Consider the following 20354-nt stretch of genomic DNA (forward strand, 5'->3'; position numbering starts at 1 on the left):
CGCGCATGCGCAGTAGATTAGCGTGACGTAGGGAACAACTGGCCTGACGCCCCGGGGGTGAGGAAAATATTCCGAAAGAGAAGTGTCAATCATCAAATTTATGTGGGACCATAATGGCGGGCGGAGGAATCGCCGAGAAGAATAGAAAGTAAATTATGAAATATTTCTTTTTAGAATGCGATTTTCACATTTTGATGAATGAAACTCACTTTTATTTTTGAAATGACACACTATGATGCAGAGCGAGTAGGTTGACTTTACATGCACTTTAAGTCCCCTTTCTTCCCCCTTCATGCTTGGTTTGAACTTCAGCAAGTCGTCTTCCCCACGTCTAGATGCCTAGATGCATTGAGTTGCTGCCATGTGATTGTCTGATTAGCAATTTGTGTTACCAAGCAATTGAGCAAGTGTACCTAATAAAGTGGCCAGTGAGTGTATATATATATATATATATATATATATATATATATATATATATATATATATATATAGCAATTTTATAGATGGAGGGCACTCACAGGACTTAATTCAATAAGTATTCTTTATTTATATTCCTAATATCATATATAAGAGAATGTTGACATTTCGGCCTATCCTGAGGCCTTCTTCAAGGCCTTTCATAATCTTAGTTAGTGCGGACCGCTCTCTCAAGATGAACTCCCGAAGCAAAAAACACAGGTGTGGAAGGAGTGCTAGGCTACAGTGTATATATATATATATATATATATATATATATAGTCCATATATGCAAAGTGTAACAGCACCACAGCACAGTCTTACTTCTTAGAGGTGAAAAATTCTTTTATTGAGGTACAACAACCATAAAAAGGCGACGTTTCGGACCTACATGGTCCTTATTCATGCATAGTTAAAAGACAACTGAACAAACATTTAAAAAGGGTATCTGAGCCAAATAAGGGATGTTATCCCTGTCTGCATTGTGCCCAGTGTAACTCTATAATTAAAGGCAAATACCTAGCACAAAAATATAAAAGGAAACAATACACTATAAATGGATTATATACATGCCAGACCAACTATGTAATCTATTTACTTAAATGCCCATGTGGGCTTTGTTATATTGGCGAGACCACCCAGGCCGCCAGGGATAGGTTCAGCCAACATAAGGCCTCTATTAAATCTAAAGATTTGTCATTACCAGTTTCTGCACATTTCACACAAATGGGACACACTGTTAGCCAACTCCGCTTTCAAATTATAGACCATATTCCCATACATAGAAGAGGGGGCAATAGGGAATTAAAGTTAAAGCAAAAAGAAGTATGGTGGATTAAACGTTTGAATACTTTACACCAGTGCTTTCCAAACTGTGTGTCGGGACACACTAGTGTGTCGGCAGCAGTGTGTAGGTGTGTCCCTGCTTCAGCACAATTTTTTTTCAATTTTTTGGGGGGTTTCTGACTTTCCGCCTGCCTGCTACGCATATCACATGGTTGACACTTGATTGATACCTAGGGGTCACAGATCATCTTAACCTATTGGTGCAGCTCAGTGGGAACTGAAACTATTCCAATTGGCAGCTTTGGTGGCACATTGACTCCTGATTGCACGTATAGTCTCCTTAATTGGCTTGTGACTGCATGTGTAGTCAGTGAGTGGGACAGCAGTGTGTTTGCAGCGTGGGCAGTAGTCAATCGGACTCACAGAGGGCGGCAGCTTAAACGCTGAGCTGAAGTCAGAAGTCAATGGGTTTTTTTTTTGCAGCTAACTCCAGTAGTGCATTGCTGCTCCTGCTCTTCATATATGGATAGGAAGTGGAAGCTTAAAAATGCTTGATGATGAAATGCGAGTGTCTTTATCTAATATTCCACCAAATATTCAGAAATTGTGTTAATCCCATCAACCTCATACATCCCATTAAAATAGTAAGTAGCTATTGGTGTAGTTATTAAAAACTTTTTTTTAATTCTTGCACATACATACTGTTACTTTTAAATACATTTAGGTATATAATTTATGTATGTGTCCGTATCTCTTAAAACAAGTTAGTTTAACCTCCTTTTTCCTAGTACAACCGATTTACTGTGTCACGAAATTATGTAGGTCTAAAAAGTGTGTCACCAAGATGAAAAGTTTGGAAAGCTCTGCTTTACACCCTTATGGTCTGAATAGGGACTATGATCTATATTTGTTTTTATAAGATATTTTTCTGTTTTAATGTGTTATGTGTTCTGGGGCCACCAGGGGGCTCTTAAGTAAAGCAAATTGCAATACCTGAACAGGTATGAGTTAAATCAATTAGTTTACAGCATCAAACCCTGATTGGCTCAGATACCCTTTTTAAATGTTTGTTCAGTTGTCTTTTAACTATGCATGAATAAGGACCATGTAGGTCAGAAACGTCGCCTTTTTATGGTTGTTGTACCTCAATAAAAGAATTTTTCACCTCTAAGAAGTAAGACTGTGATGTGGTGCTGTTACACTTTGCATATATGGACTGTATCTTTTGGAGTGTGGCTGATACTCCACAGTGACGGGCACACAGGCTGGAAGCCAGTATTGAAATTTATGGTGCTGGGCTCTAACTATCTATTATATATATATATATATATATATATATATATATATATATATATATATATATATATATATATATATATATATATATATAATGTAAAATAGATAGCAATACCTATACAGGTATAGGTATATACAGATATAGATAGACATATGTATTTACAATAAAAAATACATTGTCCTGTATATGAAGAACACTATTTGCAGGTGTTAAACACATAAATTTGCAGGATCACTAGTGCTACAATTACATAACATATTAGAGCATATCATTTTTTTATACTATAATAACACTTTGAGAAGCCTAGTTTGAGCATGTTACTGTCACAAGCAGATTACAAGGATTTAGAATCTGATCTAAACTCTAGTGAGGGTGACTGTAGTGTCCGTGCCTTTAATCAGAGATTTAATTTGACATATAGATGGTGTGGCCGATGGAGGAACAGCATCTGCTCTTTGATTAAACGGATATGAATTTCAAAACTTTTCTTTCATGATTCAGATAAAACATGCAATTTTAAACACATTTCTAATGTACTATTTATTTATTATCAAATATATAAATTATGTGTTGTCAAATTTTCTTATCAAATATATAAATTATTTATATAAAATATTATTTATTATCAAATTTTCTTCATTCTCTTGGTATCTTTTGTTGAAAACCAGGGACGTATGCTTAGGAGCTGGCCAATTTCTGGAGCATTATATGGCAGCAGTTTTGCAAGAATGTTATCCATTGCCATAGCACTAGATGGCAGAGCATTTTACTAAAAGGAACAGTAAAGTCAAAATTAAACTTTCATGATTCAGATAGGGCATGTCATTTTAAACAACTTTCCAATTTACTTTTATCATCAAATTTGCTTTGTTTTTCTCTTGGTATTCTTTGCTGAAAGCTAAACCTAGGTAGGCACATATGCTAATTTCTAAACCCTTGAATGTCACTTCTTATCTCTTGGCATTTTCACAGGTTTTTCAAAGCTAGAGGGCATTAGTTCACGTGTGCCATATAGATAACATTGTGCTCACACCCGTGGAGCTACCTGGGAATCAGCACTGATTGGCTAAAATGCAAGTCTGTCAAAAGAGTTGAAATAAGGGGGAAGTCTGCAGAGGCTTAGATGCAAGGTAATAACACCTTGGTTATGCCAAACTGGGGAATGGGTAATAAAGAGATTATCTATATTTTTTAACAATATAAATTCTGTAATAGACTGTCCCTTTAAAGGGATTTTTTTGTACACTGCATTAGCAGAAGGAATATATATATATACATACACACACACATACACAAAAACAGGTCTAAAATGTTCATAAAATCCAACACAAAGCCATGAAATCTCCACTGAAAAACATTGGCCAAATAATGGGTTGTACTGTAGAGCTCAGTGACACTTGGCACTGTCATAGAATGCCCCTATACCACAAGTCAGCTTGTGACATTTGTGCCCAGCTAGATCTGCCCAGATCAACTGTAAGTGCTATTATTGTGAAGTGGGACCAATCAGAGCCCAGCTATGAAGTGGTGGACCATGTAAACTCACAGAGGGGGGCTGACAAGTGGTGAAGCGCATTACACACAAAAATTCCCTATCGTCAGCACCTTCTCCAGACCTTGTCATCATTTCTAGTACTACCAATGCATTTCACTGCTAAACATGACTGCATTAATAGGACAACTTGTCTGGTTTCAGTGTTGATCTATTGGTCACCACACATGATTGTAGGACGAGCGAAAATAGAAAATCATTTATTCTGAGCAAATTGCCAAAGACTGAAAGGAACAGAAAGTAAATAATCTATGGATTAAACACTAAGAAAGGAAAAACAGAGTTAACATTTTACCCGGAGGAGTTTAAGACATAACCAACAAAAAGTGCCATGTTTATTCTAATTTTAACATAAATTGCAAGTTTATCACATTAAATAAATGTGTTTTTCATAGTGGAAATTGTCTCCTGTTTTTGCACATTATGTTGACAACTATTCAAGTAAATTTTACCATATTATTTCCTTCATTAAAATCTCAAAAAAGGGCGTCTTCACCTCTCTGAATTATTTTGTAACTAAACTAAACCTTTTGGGTAATGTGCCACTACGTCTAAACCAAAAGATACATCAGAGTACATTGTTATATAATGACTGGTGAGCAGAGATGTGCGTTTGTTTTGTTACAAAATGAATATCTGAATAAATGCACCAACAAAATTTAAAGAAAATAAAAAAATTACGAAATTCCTCAGTGTTCATTCATTTTATTTATATTACTTTTAAGGGGTTAATACTTACCTTTTGTGCAATAGAGAGCCACGCTTACTTGGTTTTCTTCTTTACAGAACCCCGGTAGGAGGCTTAGAGGCCTATTTATCAAAGCGTCAACTGAAAATGTGCTTGAATTCCGCGTCGTAGTTGTCGTGAGATTGATGTGCCGTAGTTATCAAAGCATCAAGATTGGAATAATTAAAATTTTGTGACATAACATACGATTAGCAGTTTTCAATTCGACGCAGATCGATGCGAATAGAAAACCCGTTGAATTTAAGCGTAATTCTGTGTATTCACCCTCCTAATCGACACAATTTGAAGCTGTCAAGAATTTATCAAAAAAATGAATGGTTACGCTCGAATCTTATCCGACGCAGCGTACCTAGTTTTCAATCCGCCACCCTTGAGGTCGCGGATGCTATAGAAGTCGATGGGAATCGGAAAACACTGAAATCTTATGTTCGATGCTGCGAGAGAGTGAAGCATATCACCTAATAAAACTCAATTTAAAACATTATTAAATATGTATACCCTTTAAAAAATCAAACAATATTATTGCTCCGACACTGCGGATCAGGTCTGCAAGACCTCGCTGAATGCGGAGAGCAATACGCTCTGCGTATTCAGCATTGCACCAGCAGCTCACAAGAGCTGCTGGTGCAACGCCGCCCCCTGCAGAGGTGTCAATCAACCTGATCATACTTGATCGGGTTGATTTCCGGCGATGTCTGTCATCCTGTTCAGAGCAGGTGGACAGGTTATGGAGCAGCGGTCTTTGTGACCGCTGCTTCATAACTGCTGTTTCTGGCGAGTCTGAAGACTCGCCAGAAACACGGGCCCACAAGCTCCCTACGGAGCTTTTTAAATGGGCCTCTATGTCTATATATTTGGTGCAAAGTTTTGCCCCTAACTTGTTGCACTAATAGATATAGAGATAAAAATGAAATACACAACATAATATAGCTAACTTCCTTTTTATTTTTTTTATAAAATCTATGTGCACCATATTTAAGCCATGTAATACACTTTTCGCACCCATTATGACGCAAACTCCTAAATCACCCACACATTAGTGAATTTATAAAGTTATAAACTATCACTAACGAATCAAATTGCTCGATACTTGTGTCATTGATCACTCATCAGAACTTGTAAGTGCCATTTGTTACATTGTGTATTATAATTTGAAAGTATGTATATGGGAAATTAGTATTAAATATAAACATTGATGCTGACATTAGGACACACGGTGTAATATTTTAGACAAGGATTTTAACCCCTTAATGACCGGACCATTTTTCAAATTTCTTACCCTTAATGACAATGGCTATTTTTACATTTCTGCACTGTTTGTGTTTAGCTGTAATTTTCCTCTTATTCATTTACTGTACCCACACATATTATATACCGTTTTTCTCGCCATTACATGAACTTTCTAAAGATACCATTATTTTCATCATATCTTATAATTTACTATAAAAAAAAATATAAAGTATGAGGAAAAAATGGAAAAAAACACACTTTTTCTAACTTTGACCCCCAAAATCTATTACACATCTACAACCACCAAAAAAAAACATGCTAAATAGTTTCAATTTTTTGTCCTGAGTTTAGAAATACCCAATGTTTATATGCCCCTTGCTTTTTTGCAAGTTATAGGGCAATAAGTACAAGTAGCACACTGCTATTTCCAAAACATTTTTTTTCAAAACTAGAGATAGTTACATTGGAACACTGATATCTGTCAGGAATCACTGAATAATCCTTCACATGTATATATTTTTAAAAAGAAGACAACTTAAGGTATTAAACTTGGGGTATTTTGACTCTCTTCATGCAACCATTTTAGCACCAATCAATGCCAAAGTTTTAAAAGAAAAAAAATAAGTGGTGAATTTTTGACAAAATAGCAATTTAAGAATACATGTACTGAGAATGTTAAGGGTTACTACCAAATAACACCCCAATATGTGTTCAGCAACATCTCCTGAGTACAGTGATACCACCCATGTATAGGTGTGTCGGGTTCTCTGGGGGCTAAAAGGCCTTATTTTTAGGTAGTGCATTCCAGTTTTCCAACTTGGAATTTTCACATCTGTCATCATGCACCCATGTCCTATTTGGGACATTTCTGAAGCCGGCCAATGTAAATTACCCCCAACAAACCATATATTTTTGAAAAGTAGACACCCTAGGGTATTTCAAATGCTGGTATTTTAACACTTTCCATGCACTAATTCAACCACCAGTCTTTGGCAAACTTATGGGTAGTCATTGTTTTGTGTTATTTTTCATACAATTTGTACTTTAGGCATGGATTCTCAATTCCTGTTATGAGTTACTGTCAAAAAACACCTCAATATGTATTCAACAACATCTCCTGAGTACAGTGATACCACCCATGTATAGGTGTGTTGGGTTCCCTGGGGGCTAAAAGGCCTTATTTTTAGGGGGCGCATTCCAGTTTTCCAACTTGAAATTTTCCCATCTGTCATCATGCACCCATGTCCTATTTGGAACATTTCTGAAGCCAGCCAATGTAATTTACCCCCAACAAACCATATATTTTTGAAAAGTAGACACCCTAGGGTATTTCAAATGCTGGTATTCTAACTCTTTCCATGCACTAATTCAAGCACCAGTCTTTGGCAAACTTTTGGGTAGTCATTTTTTTGTGTTATTTTTCATACACATTGTACTTTAGGCATGGATTCTCAATTCCTGTTATGTGTTACTGTCAAAAAACACCTCAATATGTGTTCAACAACATCTCCTGAGTACAGTTATACCACCCATGTATAGGTGTGTTGGGTTCCCTGGGGGCTAAAAGGCCTTATTTTTAGGGGGTGCATTCCAGTTTTCCAACTTGAAATTTTCACATCTGTCATCATGCACCCATGTCCTATTTGGAACATTTCTGAAGCCAGCCAATGTAATTTACCCCCAACAAACCATATATTTTTGAAAAGTACACACCCTAGGGTATTTCAAATGCTGGAATTTTAACACTTTCCATGCACTAATTCAAGCACCAGTCTTTGGCAAACTTTTGGGTAGTCATTTTTTTGTGTTATTTTTCATACACATTGTACTTTAGGCATGGATTCTCAATTCCTGTTATGTGTTACTGTCAAAAAACACCTCAACATGTGTTCAACAACATCTCCTGAGTACAGTGATACCACCCATGTATAGGTGTGTTGGGTTCCCTGGGGGCTAAAAGGCCTTATTTTTAGGTGGCGCATTCCAGTTTTCCAACTTGAAATTTTCACATCTGTCATCATGCACCCATGTCCTATTTGGAACATTTCTGAAGCCAGCCAATGTAATTTACCCCCAACAAACCATATATTTTTGAAAAGTAGACACCCTAGGGTATTTCAAATGCTGGTATTTTAACACTTTCCATGCACTAATTCAAGCACCAGTCTTTGGCAAACTTTTGGGTAGTCATTTTTTTGTGTTATTTTTCATACACATTGTACTTTAGGCATGGATTCTCAATTCCTGTTATGTGTTACTGTCAAAAAACACCTCAATATGTGTTCAACAACATCTCCTGAGTACAGTTATACCACCCATGTATAGGTGTGTTGGGTTCCCTGGGGGCTAAAAGGCCTTATTTTTAGGGGGTGCATTCCAGTTTTCCAACTTGAAATTTTCACATCTGTCATCATGCACCCATGTCCTATTTGGAACATTTCTGAAGCCAGCCAATGTAATTTACCCCTAACAAACCATATATTTTTGAAAAGTACACACCCTAGGGTATTTCAAATGCTGGTATTTTAACACTTTCCATGCACTAATTCAAGCACCAGTCTTTGGCAAACTTTTGGGTAGTCATTTTTTTGTGTTATTTTTCATACACATTGTACTTTAGGCATGGATTCTCAATTCCTGTTATGTGTTACTGTCAAAAAACACCTCAACATGTGTTCAACAACATCTCCTGAGTACAGTGATACCACCCATGTATAGGTGTGTTGGGTTCCCTGGGGGCTAAAAGGCCTTATTTTTAGGTGGCGCATTCCAGTTTTCCAACTTGAAATTTTCACATCTGTCATCATGCACCCATGTCCTATTTGGAACATTTCTGAAGCCAGCCAATGTAATTTACCCCCAACAAACCATATATTTTTGAAAAGTAGACACCCTAGGGTATTTCAAATGCTGGTATTTTAACACTTTCCATGCACTAATTCAACCAGCAGTGTTTGGCAAACTTATGGGTAGTCATTGTTTTGTGTTATTTTTCATACACTTTGTACTTTAGGCATGGATTCTCAATTCCTGTTATGAGTTACTGTCACAAAACACCTCAATATGTATTCAACAACATCTCCTGAGTACAGTGATACCACCCATGTATAGGTGTGTTGGGTTCCCTGGGGGCTAAAAGGCCTTATTTTTAGGGGGCGCATTCCAGTTTTCCAACTTGAAATTTTCCCATCTGTCATCATGCACCCATGTCCTATTTGGAACATTTCTGAAGCCGGCCAATGTAATTTACCCCCAACAAACCATATATTTTTGAAAAGTAGACACCCTAGGGTATTTCAAATGCTGGTATTTTAACACTTTCCATGCACTAATTCAATCGCCAGTCTTTGGAGAATGTGTGTGGTGGTATTTTTTATTTTTACACACACATTGCTTTTTGGCTGTGATTTTGGAGAATGTGGTAAAAGTTATTGCAAGAAAACAGTCCAGGTTGTTTTCTGTAAGACCTCCTGAGTACATCTATGCCCCCCATGTATAGGTTTGCCAGGATTTTGGGAAGGTTCTGTTACAATTTTATGACTTGCAATTTTAGTTAAAAGTGTATTTCTTCTGATAGGCCTATCTTTAGTTTGGGGCCAAGCGCATTACCCCAGGACTATTTATTGTCATGAAAGTTTATATATTTGAAATGTAGACACCCCAAGGTATTGTATATGTAGTGCTTTGATGCCTTTGATGGAACCGTTTTAGCCAAAAAAAATGGAGACAGTGTATGGTGGTAATTTTTTAATTTTCAGTTTTACATTGTTTGACTATAATTTAGGAGAGCCTGTTGTAAGTTATTGCAAAAACACAATACAGGTTGTTTTCTATAAGACCTCCTGAGTACACCTATGCCCCCCATGTATAGGTTTGCCAGAAGTTTGGGAAGGTTCTGTTAGAATTTTATGTCTTGTAATTTTAGTTAAAAGTGAGAGTATTTCTTCTCATAGGCCTATCTTTAGTTTGGGGCCAATCGCATACCCCAGGTCTATTTATTGGCATGAAAGTGTATATATTTGAAATGTTGACACCCCAAAGTATTGTATATGGAGTGCTTTGATGCCTTTGATGGAACCGTTTTAGCCAAACAAATTGGAGACAGTGTATGGTGGTAATTTTTCAATTTTCAGTTTTACACACACACTGCTTTTTTACTCTAATTTAGGAGATCCTGTTGTAAATTATTGCAAAGAAAAAGTCTGGAGCAGTAAAAGTAAAAAATAAAAATAAATTCAGGAACAGTAAATGTAAAAAAAATTAAAATTTCACCAATGTATGGTAGCGTTTAAAGCAGTCACCAATGCAGAGTCTAGGTTGTCCAGGGCAATCAGGACAGTAGAATGTGGTATCCTTTCTCAGCCCCCTTTTATAGCAGACTCTGCATCTTTTTTGTGGTTTCTGCTGTGTGGTAGTATGAGGAATTTTAAAAATAAAGTGGGTAGCCCCAACTCTGCTTTCCCCCATCACCGCCTGGGGAGCAGGTGCATCTTGGTACAAAATCACCGAAATGACCTGGAGCTGGAACTGCAAAAAAGTGAGTTTCATTTCGGGATTTGCTTTTTTGTTCAACAAGAAAGTGTTGTAGGTTGCAATTTGCATAAGATAAATTGCAACCTTTTTGTACCAGGCCCTTGTCTTCCGCATAATTAGGTAGGGTTGAAGCAGCTGATCTGCCAGATCAACCCCACCCATATGCCGGTTATAGGCCTTGATGCACACTGGCTTGTTTGTGACCTCAGCTGTGCCACGTACAGAGACCTCCACAGTCCTTTCAGTGTGGATGGTGCTGAGAAGGTATACATCCTTCTTGTCTCTATATTTGACTGCCAAGAGCTCCTCTTGGCGCAGAGCTGAGGTCTCCCCCCTTCGTAGCCGGGTGCGTGACAGTTGCTCTGGGAATCCTATGCGGTTCTTACGGATAGTACCGCAAGCTACTGTATCAAAACAATACAGTAGTTTGAATAAAAGGACACTTGTATAGAAATTATCAAGATACAAGTGGTACCCTTTCTTCATTAGGGGTTGAATTAGGTCCCAGACAATCTTGCCACTGGTTCCCATATGTTCTGGGCAACCTGGAGGGTCAAGCTGGGTATCCTTTCCCTCATACACCCGGAAGGCCTGAGTATACCCACTGTCGCTCTCACAGAGCTTATACACTTTCACTCCATACCTGGAGCGCTTGGAAGGAATATACTGCTTGAATCCCAGCCTTCCCTTATACTTCATCAGGGATTCATCTACGCAGATATTCTTTCCAGGTGTATAAGCCTCTGCAAACCTGGCAGTGAAGTGGGTTATCAGGGGGCGGATCTTGTACAGCCTGTCAAATTGGGGATGCTCCCTAGGGAGGCAAAGGCTGTTGTCATTAAAATGCATGAAACGAAGTATCATTTCATAACTTTGCCTAGGCATAGACTGTCTGTAAATGGGGGTACAGCAGATGGGGCTAGTGCTCCAGTAGGAGCGGATGGATGGCTTCTTGATTATGCCCATCAGCATTGTGAGTGCCCAGAATTTTAGAAATTCTGACACGTCAATGGGGGCCCATTGCTGCTTTGCCCAAAAAGACTGAGGCTTAGCAGCACGGAATTGCTGGGCATACACATTAGTTTGGGAGACAATGTTCCCCAAAACATCATCCCCCATAAAAAGCTGCATAAATTGAAGGGGGGTAAATCCTGTGACATCCAGATTGATGCCAGGATTTTCTGTGAAAGGAGGGATATCTGGCCTCTGGAGATTAGGCACTACCCACTCCTCAGCAGCTGGAGCAACACGTCTCCTTCTGGCAGGGGGCTCAGAAGCCACAGATACATCACTAGCACTATATTCATTTCTAGATACACTTATTTCACTAGATGATGTATCTGAGCACTGACCAGGGTCAAAATCAGAGCCTGCGTCAGAGGCAGAGGCATCAGAATCTGAAGCCAGGATGGCATAAGCCTCGTCAGCAGTATAAAAACGCTGTGCCATTATAAATATATATTAATGCCTAAAGCAGTGATCTACACACAGAAGGGGTTAATGGCTTTTACAAATAAATTAAATAGCAGTGATATCAATGCCTAAAGCAGTGATCTGCGGCACAAAAGGGGTTAATGGCTTTTACAAACAAATTAAATAGCAGTGATATCAATGCCTAAAGCAGTGATCTGCGGCACAAAAGGGGTTAATGGCTTTTACAAACAAATTAAATAGCAGTGATATCAATGCCTAAAGCAGTGATCTGTTGCAGAAAAGGGGTTAATGGCTTTTACAAACAAATTAAATAGCAGCAATATCAATGCCTAAAGCAGTGATCTGCGGCACAAAAGGGGTTAATGGCTTTGGGTCTTACAATAAAATTAATCAATGCCTAAGCAGTGATCTACGCACAGAACCTACGTTAATGGCTCTTACAAAAAAAATTAAATTAATGCTTAAGCAGTGATAAAGCAGTTATCTGCAGCACAAAAGGGGTTAATGGCTATTATAATAGACTTTGGGTCTTACAATAAAATTAAAATTAACAAATTAAATAGCAGTGATATCAATGCCTAAAGCAGTGATCTGCGGCACAAAAGGGGTTAATGGCTTTTACAAAAAAAAAAAAATAGCAGTGATATCAATGCCTAAAGCAGTGATCTGCTGCAGAAAAGGGGTTAATGGCTTTTACAAACAAATTAAATAGCAGTGATATCAATGCCTAAAGCAGTGATCTGCGGCACAAAAAGGGGTTAATGGCTTTGGGTCTTACAATAAAATTAATCAATGCCTAAGCAGTGATCTACGCACAGAACCTACGTTAATGGCTCTTACAAAAAAAATTAAATAAATTTTAATAAATGCCTAAGCAGTGATAAAGCAGTTATCTGCAGCAAAAAAGGGGTTAATTGCTATTATAAGAGACTTTGGGTCTTACAATAAAGTTAAATAAATATTAACCACCGCCTAAAGCAGTGATCTGCGCACAGAAGGTGTTAATGACTCTTAGAAGAGCCTGTATATCAATGCAGTGATATCAACGCCTAAAAATATTAACTATAATCTAAAGCAGTGATATAAAAAATTAATTAAAAAAATTATATTTTTAAATTAACCCCTAAAAAAATGCAGACAGCAAAAAAGGTGCTGCTGTGTGCTCCTGTGCAAGATCAATGCTTATGCAGAGATCAATGGCACAGATGGGGTTAAAAATTATATTATATATATATATATATATATATATATATATATATCAACAACAGAGTGGCTCTGAAAAGAGCCTTTGGGTCTGATATTTTTCAAAATTTAAATGCAATAGCACTCTCCCTCTCAATACAGATCTGTCTCTCTCCTTCACTAAACAACAAGTGAGGAGAGGGAGGCAGATCCATGGTGGTCATAGTCAATATTTACAAATATTGACTTGATCAACCAAATGGTGATCACTCTAACAAGTGATCACATTTAGAGGCAATTTCTGATTGGATGTTACTAGCCTGCCTCTAATGATGAGGCAAGCTAGGAACACCCTCCAGACTGAAGCCATGCCCTTAGAAGGGCAGCACCCGGCACCATCTTGCCTGCAGACACCATCTTGTCTGCAGGCAAAGTATATAGCAATTTAATTTTATTTCAAATGTTCCCTTTTTTATTTTATTTTTTTTTAAAAAACATCATATGCTGAGTGCCTTTACCCAACAAGGCACTCAACATGTCAGGGGCCAGCATCGGAAGCGATCAAATGCTTCCGATGCACTAAACTGCCGGGAGTTTAAGATCTGAAGCTCCCCGGCAGTTTAGTTACGTATTACACAATGCCTCAACATGCAGGCATTGTAGCAATACGGTTAGAGCAACTGAAGCGATCACCAATCGCTTGCAGTGCTCGTTTTACCGGCTGACGTACCAGGTACGTCAATTGTCATTAAGTGACAGTTTTTCACTGACGTACCTGGTACGTCAGCTGTCACTAAAGGGTTAAAATTCGAATTGATGTTTGATTCAATATAATCTTAAACTGATAGCTCAAAGGGATAGCCCACCTAACATTAAACTGTCATGATTCAGATACAGCAGAAATAAAATTCACCTCTTTACTGTCATGATATGTTCAGGGTATTTCTTCCTTCTCTTGAATTACTTTTTTTTTAGTAAGAAATGTCATTTTATATGCCAGGCCATTTTATAACACCTGTGATGGAATGGTTTTTAAAAATAGATTGCAATCAGGAGGGGTTAGACAGCTGCAGAGAGAAACCTTGCCCAGCTCTTAAAGGGACAGGAAACTCCAAAATATTATTTCAAGATTGGGATAGAACATACAATTTTAAACAACTTTCCAATTTACTTCTTTTATCAAATTTGCTTCATTCTCTTGTTATCCTTTGCTGAAGGAACAGCATTGCACTACTAGCAGCTAGTTGAACACATCTATTTAGCCAATCACAAGAGACAAATGTGTGCAGGCACCAATTAGCATCTAGCTCCCACTAGTGCAACTTAAATGTTCAATTTTCTATGCCTTTAAAATAGCCGTAGATTTCAAATAAATACATATGATACTCTGATTACATGTTATATTCAAAATTATTCCTGCTCAGAATAATAATACATTTACAATATATACATATAATGGTAAAAATAAACACAGAGATATGACAGACAACATTGTTTAGAACAAAAAAAGGAATTTCGGGACATGTAAATATGTTTTCAAAAGATTTCTGACATAACACACACACACATATATATATATATATATATATATGTGTGTGTGTGTGTGTATACATACTAAAATATGTATGTCCAATCTTAAAAAGAATTCTAATAATTCACTCTCCACTTTGCACCAAATATATCACTACTTGCTATATTCGCAATTAGTCCTGCTCAGAAAAAGAATACATTTACATTATCCTATATTATAAAAGGCCAAGTGTGTTTGTCTGAAGCCGTCATGCGCAGCCGCAGTAGAGACAAACACACTTGGCCTTAGATCCCAGACACCTCGCGCGCACAGCTAACAGCTCACACATCCACACACCCACAAACTTGGCCGCACGCGCACCCTCGCACCCACACACAGCAACCCTTAACACACAAACCCCCACCCTCGCACCCACACACAGCCTATTATACCCACAAAAATTAACTTGGCCGCCAGCGCCCGCACACGCGCACGCGCACCCTCGCACCCACACACAGAACTTGCCCGCACACAGCGCCAGATGAATAGACACCTAACTTGGCCGCACGCGCATGCGCACTCTCCACAAATGACTTGCCCGCACACGCACCCTCGCACCAGAGAGAGAGAAAGAGAGAGAGAGAAGAGGGGGAGAGAGAGAGAGAAGAGGGGGGGAGAGAGAGAGAGAGAGAAGAGGGGGAGAGTGAGAGAGAAGAGGGGGGGAGAGAGAGAGAGAGAGAGAGAGAAGAGGGGGAGAGAGAGAAGAGGGGGGGAGAGAGAAGAGGGGGGGAGAGAGAAGAGGGGGGGAGAGAAGAGGGGGGAGAGAGGAGGGGGGAGAGAGAGAGAAAAGAGGGGGGGAGAGAGAGAGAGAAAAGAGGGGGGGAGAGAGAAAAGAAGGGGGGGAGAAAAGGGGGGGGAGAGAGAGAAAAGAAAGGGGGGAGAGAGAAGAGGGGTGGAGAGAAGAGGAGGGGGGGAGAGAGAGAGAGGTGTAGAGAGAGAGGGGGAGAGGGATGGAACCGCGGTACCTAAAAAATTGGCCCGTGTACACGGGCTTTAGGACTAGTATACAATAATGTGCTGAAGAGAAATGTGCTTGTTCGTGGACAGTATTGAAATGGTATAAATAAAGTTGTGAAAAGCCTGAATAGCCGCGACATCGATGACTGTTAGTTAACACCAGTCCGATGCTCTTCAGACCGTACTTGACGCGCATGTTTTTGACGGCTTTTTTTATAAATAAGGAGATCGTATTCAGATCTGCGGCCGCAATGTTTGGCATTGTTTGGTGAGCGTATTGATGCCCGCGAATGCAACATAGTTGAGGCTTTGATAAAAAGGCCTCTTAGTGCAGTGTCTCCCAGGGCCTGCATTACAGGGGAAGGTCCTTTAGTGAAGACATTGGGAGCCAGCCGCGCTCAGTCATCTATTAGCGCAGCCGGGGTTCTGTGAAGAAGAGGAGCAGTTTAGCACACTCTCCAGCGCACAAAAGGTAAGTATAAAGCTACAGGTGAATTGTTTCACCTGTAGCTTTTGAACGCTTACATTAGTAACATTTAATGAAAACTAATGTAAATGTTTAATGAATATTCAGTATTTGTTATTTGTTTTGTTTAAATACCGAGTAGTGCAGCCAATGAATATTTGGGGCAACGAATTTCCCCAAATATTCATTACGAAACATTCTGACAAATCAAATTTTTGGTGGCTGCACATCTCTACTGGTGAGTTTAAAAGACTATGGGATTTACTAAAGTGCACAAGATAATTATATTTCCGAGACACAGTATATATTCATGGAGCAGCTTTTAGGAGGAGAACAGTTTAAAGCCAATAAAATAAAGTTTAGGAAAATATCTGAATTTGGAATAAGTAAATAAATAATAACTATTGAAACATTTTACTATAGCACTAATTAAAGGAACAATTAAAGCATATGAGGGTTTTGTAGATTAATAGTTATCTTTGTCTACTCTAAAGGATATTAATCAACCCCTTGTGTTTAGTTTAGTTGCAATTACAATTTATTGTGAGTTCTATTGTAATGTATAAATCTCCTTTAGGGTTGTCACCTTTAGTTAAGACCAAACCAGAACACACTTGCACCGGTTTTTTTTTGTTGTTGTTTTTTTTGCAGAGTACACATTATGTACAATAGCAAATAAAGACAAGCTCTCATAGAGATATCCACACTCTCTAACACTTTCTATCTCACACACACACTTATGCTCACACTCATGCACACATACTCTTTCACACAAACGCCCACACACAGACACTCAGACTCTCTCACACACACACAAAGACACGCTCTATCACACACACACACAAAGATACTCACGCTCTCTCACACACACACACAAAGACACTCTCACACACATAAAGACACTTACACTCTCTCTCACACACACAGACACTCACATTCTCTCACACACACACACAGACACTCAAGCTCTCTCACACACACACAAAGACACTCACGCTCTCTCACACACACACACACACACACACAAAGACACTCACACTCTCACACACACAGACACTCACACTCTCACACACGCAGACACTCACACTCTCACACAAAGACACTCACGCTCTCTCTCTCCCACACACACACTCAAAGACACTCACGCTCTCTCACAAACACATACAAAGACACTCAAACTCTCTCACACAGACACACACACACAAAGACACTCACGCTCTCTCACACACACACAAAGACACTACCACTTTCTCACACACACACAAAGTCACTCACACTCTATCACACACACACAAAGACACTTACACTCTGTCACACACACACACAAAGACACTCACACTCTCTCACACACACACTCACTCACACCCTAACACATACACACACTCACTCACACCCTAACACATACACTCTCCCACACACACTATTACCCCCCTCCCCATACACACACACAAAGACACTGAAAAATTCAAAGACGCACACACATTTTCATGCCACAGCTATCACACCAAACTTGAACCTTTACATGTCTGGGTCTAACTAATCTTCAAATGGAAAACTGGATTGTCCGGGACATTCCCAGATAGGTGTCAACCCTAATTTCCTTCACATTTTTAAAAGCAATAAATGCCCCTTTGTGAGACACCATTCTCAAGATAAAAAACTGCCTTTAGAGAATTAGAACAGAGGCTTCATATTGGAGAGATTTCTTATAGAATCTTGCACACCCAGAGAGCTTTATAGAATCGACCACCAAGAGAGAAGAGTAAATATAAATGTAATAATGGAAGTAAATTTAATAGTTTCTTAGAATTGGGTGCTCTGTCTGAACCGTGAAAGTCCCTTTAATTATGCAACTTGGAGAGACAAAATCTCTCATGTCATAACTCTGTCCTGTACCACATCAGTTCATTGGATAAGGGCTGATGAACATCCAGTAAGATGGGGTAGCAATATCAGATGACTAGTAATTTCCAGGATTATACAGCCGGCAGAATCAATAAGAATTAAGCAATGAAAGTGCAAAGCTCTCAAGGTCACCCACCTCCAGCTGATGCAGGGTGTTCCCTTGAGAAATATTCTTGTATTATTGAAAGACAAATGCCTTAAAAGGATTTAAAGTGAATGTCAAGTTTGATGAATCAGTGCTTGGTTTTTAAAAACCCTATTAAAAACAGGGGCACTTTCATTCATCAAACTTTACATTTCATTTGTTTTGTTAAAATACTTACCTTTTAATCTTGAAAGCCGCTCCAGCGCTTCCCCGCTCGTCGCAAGCCTCTTCATATGTCAAAAATTACGAATCCGGTGTTGCCTCAGGCAATGATTCTCCTGGGGGGGGAAGCCTTGATTGGAGGATGCCGTATTCGTCATTGCTGACGTATGAAGTGACAAGCGGCAGGAGGGGGAATCGCTGGATGGGCTTTCAAGATTAAAAGGTAAGTATTTTAACAAAACGAGTGAAATGTAAAGTTTGATAAATGAAAGTGCCGCTGTTTATAATAGAATTTTTAAAAACTGGGCACTGATTCATCAAACTTGACATTCACTTTAAACTCAAAATGTAAATGCACATCAGTGTGTATCAACATAAATAAGCAAAAATGCTTCTTGTAAAAGGTATGCTTGTATCAGCTTTTATTGTGCATGGAGCATACATGCATATCAGAGGAACATTATAACCTTCACAAGAAGGATTTTTGCTAATACTGTACATGCACTCTTTACGTTTTTTGTGCCTTTAAATGTTAGGAAAGAAACAGCATCATACAATGATAGTAATACATAAATATAATTGGGTATACCTGCCAAAAACAGGACCTCCGACAAGCTGAAGAATTCCAAAACATGTCTGTAGGTAGCCAAACCCAACTGTGTCCAAGCCTAGATCTCTCGCCAAATACTGTAAGGTACGGGAAAAAAAGAAAGAATTGAGATTACTTTTGTAACAATTACAGTTATACACTCTTTGTAGAGAGAGAGTGATGTGTGCCTATATATATTATGAAGTAGCCGGATGGGGGCAGTGTAATATTTTTCCAAAGCACAAATTAATTGCATTATTTAACTTTATTATAATTTGTTTATTAAAAATGTAACATTTTTTCTATTAGCTCATTTTAGCTTAATATTGGCTAAAATGTTAGCTAAGTGGTCAGAAAAATCAGCCGGGTGGTGCACCCACTAAAAAGGCCCTGGGGACAACACTAATATATATTTTACAAGAAAACAAGTTGTTTGCTGTTTTTTTTTTTTTACACAATTTGTTTCTTTTTCTGTTTACTTTGATTTAACATGTTTGTTTTTACTATAGGAACACTGTCTAATATCCCTTTAAACACAGACCAGCAATAAGTCACTCTCTCACTGGTTACTGCATCCTTCACTCATGAATATGATCACTGACTCCCTTTGAGAGAATTAGACCAATAGGACGGCTACTGAGTCCAACAGTCAATAGCTGATTGGATAATTTCTCTCTATTCCATTCTTGCCTCGGAATATCAAGCAGTTTGTTAGTGACAGAGGTTGCTGAGTGCACATTGTGCTTGTTGCTTTAGTTATACAATGTGTCAGCTATGCCCAGCTAATGAGACAAAGGATAGTCTAACAGCAGTGTACAAGCATTTACTGTGTGTAGGCCTCTCTGCAAAGGCATTCACCGTACTCACTGGTGTGACTGCAAACTGCATGAACTGACAGGAGATATCAATAGAACACAACAGATACAGCAGTCTTATGGTGCTCTTGCACTCAGGATTTCCTGGGTCTGAAGCCATCTCACTTTGTTTCTAGCAAATCAAACTGATTGTTCTTCCTCTTTAGCTTGAAAATAACACTCTGCAAAGAAGCTAGAAGTCCTGGCCTGCTTTTGCTTTCTCTCTTGTGTTCCCTGCCTTCCGTACAAAGTTCAGAGGCGGGTCTAAAAGTAATGAATTCTCACTCAAACTATAGGCATTCTTTTTTTTTTTTTTTTTGCTGAGTCTCATATCTTTCCCTTGCTGTATATTTTCAGATTGCTCTGACAAAGAAGAGGATAAACACCATAAGAACGGGACTGTCACATTTTGAAGCTCTGTAAAAGTTGTGTATAGATTAATATTAAGCTGAAGTCTAGTAAAAGTATATGTCATGCTGCTGTGTATT

General features: G+C 38.6%; 1 protein-coding gene across 1 annotated transcript in view; it reads right to left on the reverse strand.

The window, feature by feature from the left end:
* The window catches only part of SLC22A18 (solute carrier family 22 member 18), a 209266-nt gene extending 189169 nt beyond the window's left edge, over positions 1 to 20097 (reverse strand). The window contains exons 1-2 of the mRNA XM_053720433.1: positions 19880 to 20097; positions 19013 to 19110 (exon numbers count right to left, since the gene is read on the reverse strand). Of these exons, the coding sequence (XP_053576408.1) occupies positions 19013 to 19110; positions 19880 to 19987 (206 nt within the window). The 5' untranslated portion in view covers positions 19988 to 20097. The remainder of the gene's footprint in view (positions 1 to 19012; positions 19111 to 19879) is intronic.
* Positions 20098 to 20354: the final 257 nt, after the last annotated feature.

This window comes from Bombina bombina, chromosome 7 (assembly GCF_027579735.1).
Source record: "Bombina bombina isolate aBomBom1 chromosome 7, aBomBom1.pri, whole genome shotgun sequence".
In the NCBI taxonomy this organism is placed as follows: domain Eukaryota; kingdom Metazoa; phylum Chordata; class Amphibia; order Anura; family Bombinatoridae; genus Bombina; species Bombina bombina.